At 45.1% G+C, this 19,123-nt stretch overlaps 1 protein-coding gene across 3 annotated transcripts; it reads right to left on the minus strand.

The window, feature by feature from the left end:
- Positions 1-6,936: 6,936 nt before the first annotated feature.
- PLEKHF1 (pleckstrin homology and FYVE domain containing 1) lies at positions 6,937-19,123 on the minus strand. 3 transcript variants are annotated; one of them, XR_006180253.1, is made up of 3 exons: positions 19,059-19,123; positions 12,581-15,061; positions 6,937-11,261 (listed from the first exon to the last, which is right to left on the minus strand). XR_006180253.1 is itself a non-coding variant. In XM_042877297.1 (2 exons), the coding sequence occupies exon 2, from the start codon at positions 15,047-15,049 to the stop codon at positions 14,228-14,230; it is 822 nt and encodes a 273-aa protein (XP_042733231.1). In that variant the 5' UTR covers positions 15,050-15,061; positions 19,059-19,123; the 3' UTR covers positions 11,587-14,227. The 3 variants fall into 3 exon arrangements, 1 of the variants encoding a protein (XP_042733231.1); XR_006180254.1 differs by having other exon boundaries at positions 6,951-7,698; XM_042877297.1 differs by lacking the exon at positions 6,937-11,261 and having other exon boundaries at positions 11,587-15,061.

The following is a 19,123-nucleotide window of genomic DNA, read 5'->3' on the forward strand; positions in this document are numbered from 1 at the left end:
TCACAATGGTCTCTGTTTTGTTTTAGAGAAAAGGAATTGATTGAAGAAGTGGGCACTTAGTATCTCAGCCAATTTTTCACTCTTTATTTCAAGGCAATGAGGAAACTATTTATTAGTTTTGATGTACAGAGCCCTTCTTGGGTGGAGGCATGTACCTATTTTTAGAGTGGTAGCAACACGTTTGTGACAAGGTTTGCACACTGTTTTGAAACTGTTGAGTGCAGCCCTCTTCTATTGTGTTAAGATCACCACAATTTTTGCCTTTTAGGTTTATCAGAGGATTTGGGCATTAAATAACTGTTCAGCAGATTTGATCGTAAAGAACTGCTCAAGAATGCATTAATATCCCTCTGTTACTCTTCTTTGGTACCAATGTGGCTGTCTGCCACTGTATCCCATGGTACTGGAAACAGCTACAGGCAGGGGAGAGTATCTAGTGACATCCATCCAGTTGCAGTGTCCAGGTTAAGTATGAGATAGAGCCATCGCCTAGGAAACAAGGTAAAGCAGTGCCAGCAGTTTTAGGAAGCAACTAGAATTGTGGCTGTGGGGAGATGTACAAACTTATATAAATAATCCATCTGTGATGGATTTTATTATTAATTTTGTTTGGTTGTAGATGTGAAGATGTGAAGAATCAAGCTAGATTTTCACTGGCAGGTAGTGTATTTTTAGATATTTTTTTTTTCCTAACTGTCTGGTTTAAAAATGGAAAGCAAACATGATTATAAATAGGTATGTTAGCATAGAGAGACTATTTTTATTTACTTGCTTTATTATTTAATGGCAACCCAGAATTCCAACATAGATTAGTAATTGAGATCTGCCATCTAGTGGCAAGTAGATTAATTCTTAAATTCAGCCTATCAGGGCTGCCTCTGTGGATAACACAGCTGTGTTTTTCTGTGAAAAGTTGGGGTAAATGAAATTGTATTAGATTACAAATATCAATCCACCTATAACTAGCACTCATGTGCACTCATTTGCATTCCCCTGCAAAGAGGCTTTTTTAAATGATCGTTATCATAATTGGGCTGTGACTGCACAAATTTTTGCTGCAGCTGCATGACAGTTTTCACTGTGGGAGAAAATATGTAGTCAGGAGAAGGAGGACAGTTTGTGCTTTTTGTTGTGGCAGCATTCAGAGATTCGCACTGCAAGGCAAGTGTTTGCTATGAAATCCAAATAAGTTGCAAAGCAATGTAGAGATACCAAAGGCTGATCTTGAGTTTACGGCTGGAAATGAGAACCTCGACAGCAATTTCAGTCTGCACACAAGGTAGAGCTATTTTGAACCTCAAACTTGAGGTTCTGCAGGGTATGTGCATCCCCACAGATGAGGGTCTGGTGGCTCTTAGCTCTGATTGTTTAGTTGCCATGTCAGCAATAACCTTTCACTCTGGTATGCAAAATAACATAGATCAGCATCACGTTGCCAGTTTCCTAAGGACAAGTCCCTGTTCTTCCAGGATTGCACACCTGCAGCTGTGCAGGGCTTTGCTGGTGAAGGATAAGCACAAACCTGAGTCTCCATCTTTCTTTCAAATGCAACTTGTGAGCTGCTGACAGGAAGGAGTGCTGAATATCTGTCTGTATAGGGTTTCTGACCTTCTGGAGGGAAAAATAGTAGCTGCATTTCCTCTAGATTCAAGGTCCTCCCTGCCTGTCCTGTAATTACCTTCTCACTTTGAACAAAAGAGTGATTTGGAGAAGAGCTGTGCTAGTTGACTTAGGGCAGCTTAAGAAAGCTGATTAATCTGCTATGGCAATAATTTGCTGGATGATTTGATCAGTAATTCAGCTCCCCAGTGAGATGCTTCAAGGTGAGATGGCAGTGACAATACCAAGCTCCTGGTGGAGGGCTGTGAGGCATGACAATTACCTACAGAAAAAATGGGGTGTGATAGTATCAGCACTGAGTTATTATTTATTGTTATTTGACTATTTCTTACCATGTTTGAAATTTCTCTAGTGGTGTGATACCATCTACCATAGTCTGATTATAGGCCACTGTGCTCTAGCAGAACTGCATTTCCCTTTTACAATTTACACTCCAGTTCTCCTTCCATATGTGCTTCAGTGCATCATGACATGGGTGAGTTGGAATGGCTGCTTTCTCCTACTCCTGATAACACCCATCTCTTTGTTAGGGAGGAAAGCTCATGCTCCAGAGGACTCAGGTGTGCTAGGTTAGCTCTTCTTTGGAAGAGACATTCTATTAAATACACATAATATAAAAAGCTACTGAGTTTGTATTTCAGATAACAGCTATTTGGTGACTAAACATCATGACTGTCTAGGTGATGATGGTTAATATGTCTTTTCTCCTTTTTAGTTGGTGTATAGGAAATCTGTTACGAAACCCAGAGAAAGATCTTGTGGAAGGGAATGGTGATTGTATTATTCAAAGTCACTAAGCAAATTGATTTTAGACAGTCATACTCATGACAAATCTGTTCAAATGATCTGACTGAGATTGCTTGCATTTAACATGAAGGATAAGTCAAATCCTCACTTCATCTCTTGGATTCTTCTTGATTGCCCAAAAATGAATTATTTTTTTAAAATCCCTTAGAATATCTTTGACAGTAATTCGCTGTTGTCTTTCTGTAAGCTTTTCTGCAACCCGTTAGTCTGAGGGGCTAACAGCAGAAGGAATGGCATGTGTGATTTGCTATAACCCCTGCTATTGTCCTTGTGTCAGAATGCAGTGTTTCCTGTGAACAAGATGCTTGTGCTGTGATCTTATCAGAGAAGGGTCTTCTGTTGGGCTCAGTAGGAACAGCACATTCCTCAACTCGATGAAATGGGATCCCTCATTATCAATGTAGGCTTCTTTTTTTATTACTATTTTGGTGCATTCACGTACCTATTTCCAGCCATATATAATGTATACCAATTTAAATAATTTAGTCAAAAATTATGCCATGTAGAATTTTTTTTTCTTTCTTTCTTTCCATTTTTTGTACTGCAGCAGATTCAGTAGCAATAACTAGTGAAATATGGGCAGATCTGTGGGGTTTATGCTACACAGATGCAGGGTAGGACCCACTAAATTCTGTCTGTACTAGCAGGATAGAAGCAACAGTACAGCCAGATGGTGACTACTGGTAATATAAAAGCAATGCATTTTTGCCCCAGAGTAAAAGATCTTATGGAGAAAGCAATAGCTTCTTAGGCTGTCATTGCTTGGCCAGTTGATGTAAATTACTCAAGACTAATTGAATAGCAGACCTTCATCAGAGTTGGAAAGCTTTAAAAAAAAAAAAAAATCTTCCTATTGCAGTGAACTAAAGCTATTAGCCCCTAATTAACACATGGGGTTTCATCTTTACCTTTCTAGAGATCACAGAAATCTATGTATTTTTCAGGCTGCAAGCCAGAAATCAAACATTCATTACATAATTGCAGTAAGTCTGAGCTAATACTTCTCATTAAGTATGATTTATGAATTCCAAAAGAGCCTAAGAGATAAATACATAAAAATTATTCTGAAGTCTGCAAAAATGAAAGCATTCATTTCTTTGGATGATTGTGCAGCAAGAATGATTTAGGCAAACACGAACATTTGGTAAGGACATGGCATTTAAATATCTGTACTTTTGTGATGCTCTCAAAGTGGTGTGATTTCATCTAATTTTGCTGCTGATCTTTCAGCAAAGATGATGTTCTATCCAGAGAATCAACCAGTGCAGGCAGAATCAGTCTCCCATGGATCAACATTCCCTTGGAGCTGCAGGAGATGGGCATCTGCCATGATGCAGTTTGTGAGCCAGTGGATAAACCTGGTTTGGTTTTAGAATTACAGGTAAGCACATTTTTCTGATATTTGTGTGTATTTCCTTCTTAAATTGTTCTCACTCAGCTAACTGTGCCAGTGTACAGTAACACTGAGGAAAATATTTCTCGCATCTCTGATACTGATGGAAGTTTTCTGCATGAAGACAAGCACCTTTGAGTTTAGACTTCTGTTTCGAGCTCTAAGAATCTTTAGGCCAAAATTAGAGGGGATCTAATTTTTCTTCCTTGCCCTCCCAGGTTAATTTTAAGCCCACCAGTAACAGATTTTCCAAAGTCATAAACTGAAGACTTGCTCCCTACAGAGCTGTGAAGAAAAGATGCAACAGCTGAATGTGGTAGTTGGGCTAGGGACAAATGGCGTGCAAGAGCAAATGCTCCAGGTTAGTTCAGAAGGGAGGGGACTGGACAAAACTGTTTAGCAAATATTGTGTTAGAACTAAAGACTTGCTGAAGTATCCATAGGAATGCCAAAGTAGAGCATATTTTTTACCAAGCTGCAGTTTATTAATTGCTTGTGCAGGAGCAAAATCTGTAATAAAATACTAAAGAGGGAGATGGTAAAGCAGGGCCTTGAATCTGTTTTTGTTGGTTTCCATAAAAGGGGCTTGCTTGCTTTTTCCTGGCATTCTCTCCAAGAATTTATATAGAAAATATTTTTTCCATAACCGCAGTGAACAGCCTTCAATTGCCTGGCAGCCGTTTGCATATTTTAGGCTTCCTTCCCTCTCTGAAGTTTAACTCTGCAGGAGCTTGTGCTGCTGCCAACTTGGATCTTTCTTTTGGTCTTTTGTGCCCCTAGCCCAGGTTCTGTGCAACTTGGACTGTTGAAAGTGGCTGCAGCATGTCTCACTTGAGTAAAGGGCAAAGAAGAGCCTCAGTATTGTAGTGCTAATGATAAGTAGCAATGAGGATAAAATTGAGTGCTCCTGTAGCTCTTTACATCTTCAGAGTGCTCCACTGATATTAGTTAATCTGCCAAAATAGCCTTGTGACAAAACCTTGTGTTTGTATTATATGTGATTTAACTCTTCTATATTGTTCTGCAATAAAACAAAACTGGATGCTTCTTCAGATAAAAATCAGGAAATCAGTTAACCAACCTCAACAATTAAGGTGAACTTCAAAGCTGTCTCGCTTCTTTTGGTTAGCTTTAGCACACCTTTGGGAACCTCAAATATTCGTGCAAAGCAGCATCGTGTCAAGCATTCAACAGAGTGGCCTCAGTGTTATGCAATAGTTTGTTTCCATTTGCATACACCAATGTACACAGCTTCCACCATTTCTTAACCAGGGATGTTGTCCTCGTGCCACTGGAACCAAAGTTAAACCTGGGCACTGTGCTGGTCTTAATCAAAGAGCCCCAGTTTGTGTGCTGCTGGTGCCCTGCTGTCCTTATTATTGTATGTGTACCCTGCCACAGCAGAAAACAAAGTCATGCTGTGTGTAGGTGCAGTGCTGGCATGTCAAGGAAGAACATGTAAGCTCTGTTACAACTGCAGGATTTCAATGCCTTTCTGTGCAGTTAAGTCATCTGCTCCCAGTACTCCAGTGTCTGCTGTCTTCTGTCTGCATCTACTGCCAGCTTGAACTTGAGCAAGTCATCAGTAGAAAGGTGGATATTGCCTAGGATTGAAAAACACCCACAGAAGAAAGATCACCCTAAATATATAGTCCTAATGCTGAGCTCTGAAAGACCTATTTCCTCTCAGGAAAGGGTTTGAGGTCTCTGTGGACAGATTTCTCAAAATACAAGCTCAATGCTGTATTTTCAGCAGATCAGAAAACAAATAGAAGGGTTGGAATGGACCAAGAAGGAAACCAAGGACAAAGCAGTTAACTTGCTATGTCACTGAATGGATCCAGTTTACAACCACATCTTGAGTCTGCTTGTCCCATTCTCATCAGTCCTTTTTGAGCCCAAGAGAGCAATTGCAGAGCTAGAAAAGATTCAGAGGATGATGTGGTATGGAGGTGCATCTGTATAAAAAGGGGCTGATTACTTGAAAATAGTTCAACCTGGAAAAGATACCAATGCAGGGAACTTTAGTAAAGGCTGTGAATGGCACATAGAAGAACAACAAGAGCAATAACATTGCATAAAAGTCAGGGTGTACCCATTGAAACAATTGAGGTAAAAGGAAGTGCTTTTTCACAGTGTTAAAAGTGAATTGTGGAGCAAATTGGCACAGGATGTTCTGGATGCCAAAACAGAAATGTGTTCAAAAAGTGATTAGGCAGATTAATGGTAGAGAGGGCCAGCAAGGACTATTAAACACGTTATCCCAGAATCAGCCGCTGGTTTGCAAGAGACTTAAAGAGAGAAATATCAGTCTGTATAACCAATATGTTATAATCACAATATAATTGTGTATAATCAATAGATATCAAGATGTTATAATCGCAATATAATCAAGAGAGTAAGGTAAAGCAGACAACGATAACAAAAAGAGAATAAGTGGAAGAGCTTACCCTTCAGCTGAGCTCACCAGAAGACACCAAAAGAGGGGATCTCCAGAAGAGATCCTTCCCCTCTGGTAGCCAGCTCTTAAATAGGTCTAGGAGGGGTGCAGCCTGGCTCCACCCCTTCCGGCAGCACAGTGAATTGCCTTCAGCTGTGCTCCTCTGGCTGACTCATGGCTCACCTCAGGTGATCAATCAGAGGTTCAGGCCGTGACTCAGCAGTTCCCATACACAGTCTATGGATGCTTGTTACACTTTCCCTATCAATTTTCAGGTAGGTGACTTGTGGCTCTGGTTTATTAAGGCTACTTATATGTGTTATGCCAAACACAATCTAATACAATTCCCGTAGTGTTATGCCAACATATGTGCTACTGCAAATAAAACATGACATATGTGCTGCCAAAGCAATCACATTCTGAAAACAGTGCAGCATGCTTCACATGTGTGAATGGAATCTTTTTCCTTTAAGAGGGGAAGACCTGCCCACTTGCCTTTGTGCATGTTATCCCTTCTCAGGAGTGGAGCCTTCCTCCCTGAAAATTTCCAGTGTGTAAATAAGCACTTAAGCAAACCAGAGGAAAACTTGACCTCTCGGTTGGTTGCAACCGGATATTTCATTTTCTCAACATTACAATATCAACTTAAGAATTAATCCAAAATGTTTTTATTCTTTGCACCAATAAGAAAATGCATCCGTGGCACTAGAATCTAAAAACAGACAATATTTATCAAGAAACAAAGCTCATTCATACTCGGGTTCAGTAGAAGTTACATTAAAATACTGTCATGCCGTTGTTCTGTTCTGCAGAAGGGAAAGTGGTTCTACTCAGAGAGATTGCATGAGCCCTACACAGATGGAACAGTCCTGCACTTCTTTTTGAATGTTTAACTGCTGTCACAAGACTGAAGTTGATTTAAGTGCTGTCTTGTTATTCCCGAAACTGTAGCAAACTGTCAGTTCGCAGATACAAATGCGTGAGGTTTGTTCAGTTCCAGCATTCTGCCAGATGCTAGCTTCCTAGAGCACAGTGTATTCTCCACATTCCAGCACACATTCCAGGGGTCGTAGCTGTGCAGAGTTTGGCTCCAGGAAAGTTCAGTCTCCAAAACACAAGAGAGAAATTCTGCTGGGGGAGTGGGAGGCAGAAAGTTCAAGTGCTGCTGGGCGGGAGGCAGAGCTTTACTGGAGGTGGATCAGTCTGGTCTGGTCGAAACAGCTGCTATGACCACATCTGGCTCTTGAACTGCCTTTGGAAGCCTGTCTTATGGGAGCTCTGTGGCTCACGCTCACTTTAATGACTAGATTCTCTGCTCGCTTCCAAGACAGGTCTCCTCCCCATCTCCCACGTGGAAGAGGAGCTGCAGTCCTCATGGGCTCCCTGCATGGTTCGTGAATTTCCCTGATGATTCTCCAGGGTGGTGAGGATGCTGAAACTGGGGAAGTTGTGTTGAGGATTAACCCTTTTTTACCAGGATCTGTTTCTAAATTGTAATGTGTAAAATAACAAGCATGTGTTTTAGAATTGCTGCTGTGATACAATCATGTGCTAGATTTTGGTTATTGCGTTCCCTGAGAGAAAGAGAACATCAGCTAAAATGTTGAATGCTTTGTTAGTGATTGCCAGCATGCTTCAAAAGCTGAAGCTCATGGAAGGAGTGGGTTTTCAGCAACAGGGCCATACTATGCAAGACTGCCCTGCTCTGATGGTTACACTAGCTGTTACAAATCCCGCTCTAATGAGGGTAACATGCCTACGGAATATAAATAGAATAAACCTGCTGTGGTCACATATTAGAAGCCTGTAACTCAGTGGCTCTGCCTTATACGTGAGTTATGTAAATGCCATTTTGGAAATCGTCGCCTCACTTCTGACTGCTCCGTGACAGGAAGCAAACTCCATGGGTGTGTTGGAGTCCTGCAGGCTTCCTGCTCCCATCTGGCTTCATGGACTGGGCTCTTGCTATAAGATTTTGCATCTCTCTTTGTACCTCCTGCTTTGTCTTTATTGCAAGGGAGCAATATGAAATATGATAAATATTTGCTGTCTACAAATGAGGGCAAGTAATAAGCAGATATAGAAGCTCTATGATTTGGTGGGAGTATTTGTAACAAAGCTGGGCTATGAAACTGGCATTTCTAGTGTCTGATTTGAACCAATTTTATTCCACTGTGGAACAAAGAATTCGTCTTTTTCTGTTGAAAAGATGGCAATATTAGGAAAATCCATGCTGTACATTTACTGATAGTGCTGTTCTATCATAGCATTAACTGCTGTATTATAGCAGCAGAGGTACTTCTGAAGTTTTGAAACAGCAAAGTGTGACAGCCTCTATCTGTCACCCTTCACTAATCAACACTGTAGCTCTTTACTATCTGGGTTTTGGAGAATCTCTCATCATTAAGGCTCCATCCTTGCAAACAGATGGCCACATTGTGTGATGTCCCTGCTGAAGTGCCTGCTGGGATCTATACAGACCTGTTGGGACAGATGCATGGGTTTGCTCAGCCTGCTGGCATGCACGTCTTGCACTTATATAGAAGGTGGTTCTAAGAGAAAGAACAAACATGGAGGCTGCATGATACCTGTAGGCCAAGCCCTTCCCTGGCCACATCACCAGTGCCACTGACACCGGCTGGGGTTGGGGATGAACGAGCAAAGACCTGCAGGCTGAGAAAGCCATGCACTGTGAAGTCTAGCTGGGCTGCTTGGTTTCTAGAGGCTGGTCAGTAAACAAGATTGTTTGAGCACATTTTGAAATGCTAGAAACTGGTTTATCTGAAACTTGCTGCTGAGTAAACATTCTTCAAGACAGAAACTCTGATGAAAACAAAATAGTGACTTGGGTGCAGCGAGCTGGGCACTGGTTGTTCTCGTGTGTGTTTCTGTGTTGCCAGCTTGCACTGCAGTATCCAAGCCATTCAGGTGGTCTGGACAGTCGCTGGGTGCTGCTGTCAGTGGTGCTCAGGCACCTGGGGCAGCGTGTCACATACGGCCTGTTACTGCTGGGCCTGGCAGTAAGCAGGCTCTGGCAGCTCGCACTCAACCCAGCTGATCTCAGCCAGGCCGTGTGCCTGAAGGCAGGCTGTGGGGGTGTGCCATGAAGATGGTCCCTCTGTGGGCTTTCATGGGAGAAGGAACAGATCTGCTGAAAGGCCGTGGTGCCACCCTTATTTTCCGTCTGGTATCTCTGGAGGAGCCTTCATGTATGAAACAACTAAGGCATCTGCTTTTACCTTATATGCTGCATCTATGATAAAAGCCACGTGTGACCTTTTCTTCTTCTGTTAGAGGAAGAGGCCCATCTGGCCTTGAGTTAATGCTTTTCCTTTCTCAAATCCTGTTTTTCTAAAACAAAACACTCAGATTGTCTTTAGGACAAATATCTAGAGACCAAGTCTGCTCTGATGAAATAGGTACCAAAGCTTCCCTCAGTGCCCAGCGGCCACACACAGCTGGCACCAGCAGCACTGTGCCCATTGCCCAGCCCAGCCCTGGGCTGCACAGAAGTGTTGTGAGAGCTCTGGCTGATGGAACAGCGACAGGGAGATTGTGTAACATGCCCTGGGCTGTGAGAGTCGGAGAGGTGAACAGAGAACCTGCTTATGGTTTATTGTCACTGCCAGGTCTTGCTGGAAAGGAAGCCCAGCACTGCCTTCAAAGGGAGCTGCTCAGTGCTACTGCATGTTTGGTAACCATTTTCCTGCATGCCTCTCCTTCAGCTGCTACCTCAAGAACACAGCACTGAGTGCTGCTCTGAGGTTTTGTGAGCAAGTCCAGAGGCAGTAAAGGCTCTTTCTCATACAGTGTGCTGCACCATGATTTGTGTGTGTGATGTATGGTGTAGAGCAGCCCTGGCTGTTTGCTGCACCCCTGGTGAAGAGCGCTTCTGGGAGAGCCCCTCCAGTGTTTCTATCTGGGGTGGCTGGGCAAGAGTTTCTTGAAGTTACTTTCTGTTACTGTGTCCACAGTGGAAATAACAGAAAGCATAGAGTGGCTTGGAGAGGCTTGGAGCAGAAACAGACAGAAGTAGGAGCCTCTGTTTTTAGTTTGAGACATGTCTCTTTAAAGCTCTGCTGTGGTTGGGTCCATCTGTGCTTGTCATTCCTTTGTTAACCAAAAATCCCAAGCTGAGGAAAAACTGCTTTGCAGTTGTAGTGAGATGGAAGAGGCCCTGGGCTGTGGCAGAGCCAGAACTTCTGCCTGGGATAAAAACTATTTGAGTAACTTGGAACTGTGGAGCTGGCTCACTTCACTGTGCTGCCTTCAGATGGCTGGACGTTGTGCTGAGTCAGCAGTGTGCTCCAGAGCTTGTGGTGTTCCATGGCTGTGCCTCAGGCAGGAACACGCCTCTCCACCGAAACCCTTCCATCCTTTCTTTTCAGTTTACTCACAGATCACATTTCCCTGCTTTTATTCTGCTTTTGTGACTGGCTGCTGTGGCAGTGTCTCTTCTTCCTTCCCAGGGATTGTGAAGGGCTAATGTGGATTTCATCACAGCAATGCCTTTATCTCTGTTTGCCTGTCACTGATGGAGAAACCCCAGCAGCTTCAGTAGGTCTGGTAACATTCCAGTTTTGTTTCTCTTGTTCTCTTGCAGCTTTGGGGACTGTCATCTGACTCGTGTGCCCAGCTGCAAAGCAGAGATTTTGCTGAGTGCCAAAAATCTCTTGCGTTTCTCTTACAGTGACTGGGTTCCAGATTCTGCTCAAAGGAACAGAAAGACCCAATTTCAGCCAGTTGGATTTCCTGAACCAGCCACCCCTGCTGGAATGGTCACACAGTGCTGCTGTGTTTGGGTCTCAACATCTTCAGGCAGGAACCTGTGCAAGGAAACCTTTCTGGCAACTAATCCCCACACATTGTGTTTGGGAGTCCTTTAGGGAGTGGCTGTGACTCCACAAACTCTCCTGCCTGCATGTTTTTTCCAAGTGAGCATTCAGACTGCTGCTCCTTCTGCTGTTTTTTTCAGATTTTAATGAGTCCTTGGCAGAAGTACTGAGCAAAAAAAAACAAAAAAAAAAAAAAAAAAAGGAAAAAGGAAGTGCCCCATTAATGCACTGGAGATAGAATCAGGCTGGAAAACTCCAAGATTGACTGTAATAGCACTGACCATAATGTAAAACCCGTATGCTGAGGAGGCCAGATACCCTCTGTATCTAAGGTCTTTCAGGAGAAGCGTGTTCTCCAACCTGTGGCAGCCCCAGACTTTCCAGGTCTCCCTGCCCATCAGCACCAGCACAGCCAGCATTTGCAGGAGCAGCTGCTGAGAAATGCCCTCAAGCTCTGTCTGCATGGCTGCAGCACTGAGAGCAGCACTGACTGTCTTGCAAGAATGGAAAACTGAGAAAGAATATGAAGGTACAGGAAGTCAGTGTGTCCGTCTGAAGTTCATGGAAGTGCAAGTGCCAGTGTGCACTTCGGGCCTAAAGCAACAATCAGACTGATACTTAAAGTAGTGGTGCGTGTCTTGCCAGTTGTCCTTAGTCTCACGGGTGTCACAGCTTTTCTGTGCTTGACTGTTTTTCCATACAGAAGAAGTGGTGAGGCATTGGAGCAGGGTGCCTGGGCAGGTGGTGGAGTCACTGTTCCCAGAGGTGTTTAAGGAGAGGGTAGAGGTGGTACTCAGGGACACAGAGAATGGGCAATTCTGGTGGCAGGTGGACTGTTGGACTAGATGATCTTAGACATCTTTTCCCACCTAAATGATTCTGTGATGATTAGAGGTGTGACTGTCCTCCATTAGTGGATAAAAACAGTTCACAGATCTCTTGGGAATTGATAATAATAAGACCCTTGGATATAGAAGAAAAACTGATCTCTAAGAGGACTGAGGAATAGGTTCAAAACTGGAATACGTTTCTGAAGCCAATTACTGGGAAGAAACTGAGAGTTTTGCCTATGGAGTACAGAATTGGAACTTAAGTTATGCACACTGATTCAACAACTGTGCTATTTTTGGCTTGTGAACTGTTCTAATGGCTGTTTATTTTTAAGGTCATTTTCTGTTTGCACAGCATATACACCCTTCTGGTGGGTGGGAGGCATTATAAAAACAATCACTGCTGCTCAGAATTATGAACTAAACTCGAAGAGGGATGGAAAAAAAACAGAACTTGGTGTACTTACTACTTTAAAAAACATCTGTTTAGGTCAGAAGGCTTTGTTGACCCATTCCAAGCTGTGGCCCCACCGGAAAAATCCCATCCCAATCAACATAGATTACCACAGGGGATTGCAAAAGACTTGGGAAAACTCGGACAGAGTATAAACAGAAAGGAAGCATCAGGTTTGGCAGTTTCTTCCAAAATACTCACCTTCTGGTAGCAAATACAAGACTAGAATGTTCATCTCATGGCTGAAGAGTTGCTAAGAGCTGGATTTCATGCTGGCTGGCCATGCCTGAATCACAGCATCTGTCTTTTTTAAGGCTCATGTAAAATAACAACACACTTCACTGACATTTTCTGGCTTCTTCCTGGTGGCTGTATCTTTATTCCCACACAGTCAAGTAATACAAATTGATTGGACAGTGGCAGTTTACAAAATAAAGTAAGAATGATTACTCTGAGCTTAAATTTAAAAAAAATCTAAATCTGGCCACGTGGAATTCAATGCCATATTTAGACCAGAAACTGGTAAGGAAATGGTTCATAACATTGACGGTGTATTCTCAGCCATGTTCCTTTCCCAGAAAATAAAATACACCATACAAAAATATACTAAAATTATTAACTGAGTTGGTGGAAATTGTCTGCTGCAATATAATTGCTGTTGTCTGATTTTCAGCATATTTACTCCAGCACTACATTATGACAGAAGTAAACTGTGTTTATTCAAATATTTGAATTTATTTTGAACTTTTAAGTTCATCTCAAATTAATTTTCTTGTGCTCCAGCCCTGAAGATGCATGAAGGACATTAAGTTTGGACTTGTGCAACTGATACAAGTGAGGGAGCACAGGAGTGTTCAGTTCCTTGAGGTCTTTTTCAGGAAGGGAGTGGGAATCAAAATGCTGAACCTCTTTGATTTTAAAAATTCTAGAAAAATGCCCCAGATTAAGACTTGCTAAAAGTCTTCCCTGGGCAACTCTTTTTCCTGATAGGCTTGAGGTCATCAGCTCTCTAGCAATCTGGTGAAACTGCCTGGTTCTGAGATCTGGGGCTCTGCTCTTGAGTCAGCTGCAGTAAACCTTTTCCTTCTCTCCTTTGTATAAACATACCTGTCCCTCTTCCCATCCCTCCCTTCCTTGTCTGATAGCACACATATCTGATATCACGATTTCTTTCTATGAGAGCCCCAGCCCTTTGATGAGCCTCATATGCATTCACAGTGCCATTTCCTTAGTGTTTCCGAAGTTCAGAATTTCTGGTGTAGAAGTCAAAGTCCATACCTATCTCACCACCCACTGAGGAGAGGCAGGTTTGCACAGCTGCAATGACAATCTCTAAAGTTGATGTAATACCTGTGAAAAGAGCCTGCCCTAGAAGTTCTCTGTTCTTTGCAGAGAATGCCTCATGGGAAGCAAAAGCACCAGTTTTCTGCAGAGCCCCAGAAGGGTCTGAAGGTCCCGTCACCTCTGAAGGAGGAATTCAACACGAGCAGGCAAGTGTATTTCAGCCAAGGATTGCTATGATTGCTAGCTCCTTTTTTTTCCCAAGAGTATTATTGCTCCACTTTTGCAGACAGGAAGATTAAGGCACAGAAAGGTGAACTCACTTGGATCAAGACTGATCTCTAGTCCAGCCTCTTCTCTAAGCTGTCATTCTGTGCTTGTGTATAGGAGACGTTCTCAGAATGACCTGGGGTAGTCCATGACCTTTGTTCCCCTTGCAGACAGCACAAACAGGGGCCAATATCCACCTTCCCAGGCACGGCCTCCGCAGAACACACCAAGAAGGACATGCATTGGAGGCCAGAAGTTGGCTTCCCAATATGAAAACACCGCTGGTTCTCAAGGAGGTCAGCTATGGAAAGATGACCAAGACACCTCTGAGGTATAAAACTCTGTGTCTGCTGGCCACTGGTCAACTTTGTAATCATCAGACTTGTCACTGTCATCACCACTGGAGGGTTCATAGCCTGGGATGGCAGAACGGTACCGCCCCGGCTGCCGACAGTCAGCCTCCTCTTCCTTCTTCTGTTCTGCCAGCAGCTGCCTGTAGCACAGGTTGCAGACCCTCAGGGGCTTGGGGGACAGCCGGGGCATCAAAAACCTCTGCCTGGAGCAGTCTCCACACACCACAAAGCCACACTTGCGGCAGTGGTGCCTTCGAGTGAGCGTGGAGAACTTGGTCTGCGTGCAGCGCATGCAGATGTCTGTCGCCTTGTCGGGGATCCAGGGGGCCGCGTGCTCTGTGGAGGGCTGCCTGCCCGTCTTTGTCAGCAGGTGCCTGATGCACTCCTCCAGATGGCTGATCCACTCCTTCCGCTCCGTCAGGGAGGCCGCAGAAACCACAAAGGACTTTTTTGAGGTTTTGATCATCCAGCGGTTCTTCATCTGCAAGGTGTCGGGCAGCGTCTCCAAAGTGACATCTTCAAGGGGAATGATGTGCTGGGAATTGTACTTCCTTTTGTTAATCACTATGCTCCCATACACGAGGATGTCATTGAACAGGAAGAATATGCGAGGCTTTGGTTTCTTGCGGCATTCTTTGGTTAAAATCCCTTCTCCCAAAAGGACTCTCCCTGGCACAGCTAAGGGTTGTCCAGAAGCCCCAAAGCAGTTCTCCACAGCAGCAATGCGCTGGCTGTTGATCTCGGTGTTTGCGAGGTGGTCCACCATCTCCAGCTCACCCTGAAGAGAGGAAAATAAAGAAGTGGTGAAGCTGCACTTGGCAGACCACCAGGACGAGGCCGAGCAGCGAGCCTGCGTGCACGTGATAAGTTTCTCATGTCAGTGGAGGTTAAAATAATCTCTTTTCCACTCTTCACATCAGTTTATGACCTTTTAGAATTATTTTTTCAAAGTTTCTGACCGCACTTTGCAACAATCTGGCCTGCATTGGGGTGGTTCCATTCTCAGCAATGGAAGCTCTCTAATACAGAACCCTCTTTTCCGTTACAACCGTGCTTTTTACCAGTATAACTGCATTCCCATATGAAAGAAAGCAGACTGGCCTGAAATACTTCATACACGGGGAGTTTCTGCACTGTGACAGCTGGCGGGGTCCAGGGCCAGGCCCTTCTGTCCCTGCCAGCAGTGAGCACAGCTGCACAGGCACTGTGCTAGTGCTGTGAGCTGGCTGATGATGGGCTGGATGCAGGGAGAACATTTGTGGTCTCTGGAGCCAGTCTCCCATTTCTGCCTGCACGCTCGTTTTCTTGAAGATTAGCTACAGATACACACCGCCCAGAATGCTGTTTTGGGTCAGAGCTGAGGCAGACTTTTGGAACCAAACAGAGTGCTCTACTGTTTGTTCCCACTGATCCTCCCTGCATGACAAAATGAAGAAAAAAGGAAGGAAAAAAAAAGAAAAGCAAAAAGGCAGCAGCTACATGAATAAAAAAAAACACACAGCCAGCTCCTTCCTCCATTGCCCCAGCTGTGCTTTGGCTGCCTGTGCTTCCAGTTATAAGACACATCACTCTGAAAATAGCCTGATGTCTGCTGAAAGGGAAGTAGATCGCAGCATGCTCATCTTTCCCTGCACCTCTGCACCCTTGTTCTCACACAGCCCAGGTGCTTGTGGTTTTTTAAAACGTACATAAAGGTAGCTCTGAAGCAAACGCTGATGTTGTGCTACTAATAGTTTGCAGTAAGAAAAGTGCTTTATGTTGTACATTAAATTTTTCAGTGCACCTAATTCCTTCTGAGTTTAATGGTACACCAAGACTATTCAGGCCTAACAATCCACGAGAAAGTGAGTCATTTCCTCTTACAGAGAGGTAGTTCAGCAATCACGAGGTAGCCCACAGATCACAGGGATCTGTGCAGTCCTAGTTTCTGTGAGCATTTCAGACCATAACCCATATAGAACCTCTCGCCACATTTTTCCCATCTTTGAGTCCTTATAGCCAGAGTGTTGGAATGTGGGGGAAAGGGAAGGCAAAGACAACAACACGCTGAGTTCTGAGCATTTGAGATGACGATTTACATTCTTGTCTTGCCCTTCACTCCAAATACCTTTCAGAATGCTACAAGGGAAACCGCAGAATAGCTGTTCGAGGTCGCTGTGCACTGTTTATGTATTGCCTAAGCTATTTAACAGACTGCTCAATTCTCTCCAGTCCCCAGATTTTTTTCTTTAGAGCAGGCCAGCAGTCCTGTACAAAGTAATGGTGCTGGTTCAGCCCTGTGAGGGAACCTGAAGGAAATGACTCTGCATTAATAGCTTTTTGTAAGCAGTGCTGTGTGACCAGTGCTTCTCAAAAGCTGCAGCTATTGGGATTTCTTTTTGATGCACAAAGGCAGCACCTTCTGCAGCATGGGGCTTGTCTGCAGGATACCAGCATGGCTTCCATCAGCCCTGCTTGCTGCCTGACAACCTTCCCAAGATTTGTCTTGCAGGAGCTGCTGGGATCTTGGAAACGCACACAGCCAGGCAAACCCAAGCTGACATGTCACCAAAAGAGGACAACCCTGGGTGAATCTTCTCCTTCAATTAAAGGCAGGATGCCAAGGCCTCCCAATTCTTCCTGTGAGTATGTAAATCTTCAGGGTCCTGAAGTCCAGATGTGATGGAGCTGGACAGTGTGAAATATACCCACTCGTGTGTGTCCTCCAGTGTGATGTGCAATTTAAAGCTAACCGTAAGTTAAATAGTTACAAAAAAAGCATCTGAGAGATGGAAGTAGTATAAGAAAATACCTTCAGAGGAAGTCAAAGTGAGCAGCTATGTAGTAGAAAAGTGTGAAATGTGAAGGAAACAAAAAGGGGCTCCTGTTAAGTGTCACGCTTCCACACAGAGAGTACCTTCTTCCCTCCGGATTGCTACACACGTAAAAAGCCATGAGTTAACTAAGAAAAGCTAACTCCTTCTTGGGAAAATCTCCCTGCTACAACTAGAAGTGTCATCTGTTGCTCTAGGCCTGGATATTTCCCTAAGGAGTTCTCACAGGGAAGCAAAATAAAAGCTTTTTTCTTCCATTTCTATCCCCTCAGGCGTAATAACGTTCCAGTAAATAACTGGAGCACAGAAGTAAAAAAAAAAAAAAAAAGAAAAAAAAAGAAAAAAGAAAAAAAGAGTGGGACTCACATTGCTTAACTTCAGGCTTGGACAACAGCTTCAGTACAACTCTGCACTCCCTGTTCAGCTGTGGGGAGGCAGCCAGCTGTAAGGGGTGGCTCACCCCGTCCCACCGTGAGGGAGAGCAGCCCTGCCCCGAATTTCTACACAGCCCAAGGCTTGACTAAACAACAGACAGATTCCATGTTAATAGCATGACTCACTGCAGATAGTGCTCAGCGCTGCTTTGGAATGGAACTGCTATGTATGGCAGTTTCAGAATAATATGGTTTCCTTACTATGAAGCATCCCTGCCTTTAGGAACAACAGTGATGTGGTATAAAAAGCAGAGCATAAATTGTATTCTAGTCATTCTAGTAGATATTTTTTTCCCTTTTTCATCAGGTTTGCTCTGTGACTTCAGATTGCGCTGCCTGTTACCGAGTGATGCAAATGCACATATGCCTCACATGGTAGAAGAGTGGGAAGATGTACTTTACTGGCATCCTACTTTACATGAGAGTTTTCAGCATGGCAAAGTTTCCATTCTTTTTTGTGTCATGATCTGTTGACTTTGCATGTGATCAAACATATCCAGTTTGTACAGTTGGTATTCAAAGGAAAAATACTATTTTGTCTGCACGCAACTTCACTTTTTAACAATGAGTGCTTATTAACTTATGAATATAAATAGCCATGCTGATGCTTGCCTGGCAGTACTCCCGGGTCACTCAGCCTGGGCTATGCTTTTGAGGCTGTATGCAGCTGAAGTGCAGGCAGAGCAACGCTGGGAGCAGTTCTGCCTGATTCTTCAGCCCCGCAGCCAACCTGCGCGGACAGGTCTCGCTATCCGCAATCACACCAAGCGCTGGGCCGGCCCGACTCTGCCGGCACCCGCAGCAGCACGACGCTCCGCGCCTCGCCTCCCCTCCCTCCAGACTTCTCCCTCCTCCAGGTTCTGGCAGCTGGGAGGCCTCGGGACACAGGGCTGACAGAAGCTCCTCCCCACCCAGCCCTGAGCGCCCGGGGCGAGCAACGAACACCGCTCCGCTTCTCATTTTGCCCGCTTGCGGCTCGCCTTTCCCTCGCTAGCAGCCGGCAGAGCCCCGGGCGCCCGAGTGCGGCGCAGACCAAGCTGACAGCGGGCCGGGCTGCACAAGCACCAAGAGAACAGCAGCGCACGGGAGCACGCAGCAGTCATTCACCGGGGGACCGGAGGCCTCCGACCCTCCCAGAGCCCCTACGCACGGGCAGGTGCGAAACGCGCTCCCGCAGGCTAAGCAACAAGCTTTGTCCCCGCGCCTTCGGTTCCGTGCTCGTTCTCGCTAAGCGGAGCGCCTCCACCGCGAGCGAGACGGCTGAACCCCCACAGCCCCGTGCACGGCGAGCCGGGCACGCCCGTGTCCCGAGCGGAGTTCACGTAACGCTCAGCACGGGCAGCGCGGCCGCTCGGGGCGTTCTTTCCCTCTTTCTTTCTCCCCCGCCTTCTTTGCAGCCCGCCCCGCTCGCCGCAGAGCCGCCGATGGGAGCCCGCGCGGACCCCGGCCCGGCATGGCGCGAGCTCCCGCGCTGCTTCACGCAGAGCCGCTGTCCCTCTCGGAACGGAGCCCCGCGCCCCGCACTCACCTGACGCCCGTCCCTCCGCCCGCGGCACCGCTGTTCCCTGGCCGCCCTCGCGCCAAGCGGCTCCG

The sequence above is a fragment of the Lagopus leucura genome, unplaced genomic scaffold, assembly GCF_019238085.1.
Source record: "Lagopus leucura isolate 7727_CA_CO unplaced genomic scaffold, USGS_WTPT01 Super-Scaffold_100017, whole genome shotgun sequence".
Taxonomy (NCBI): domain Eukaryota; kingdom Metazoa; phylum Chordata; class Aves; order Galliformes; family Phasianidae; genus Lagopus; species Lagopus leucura.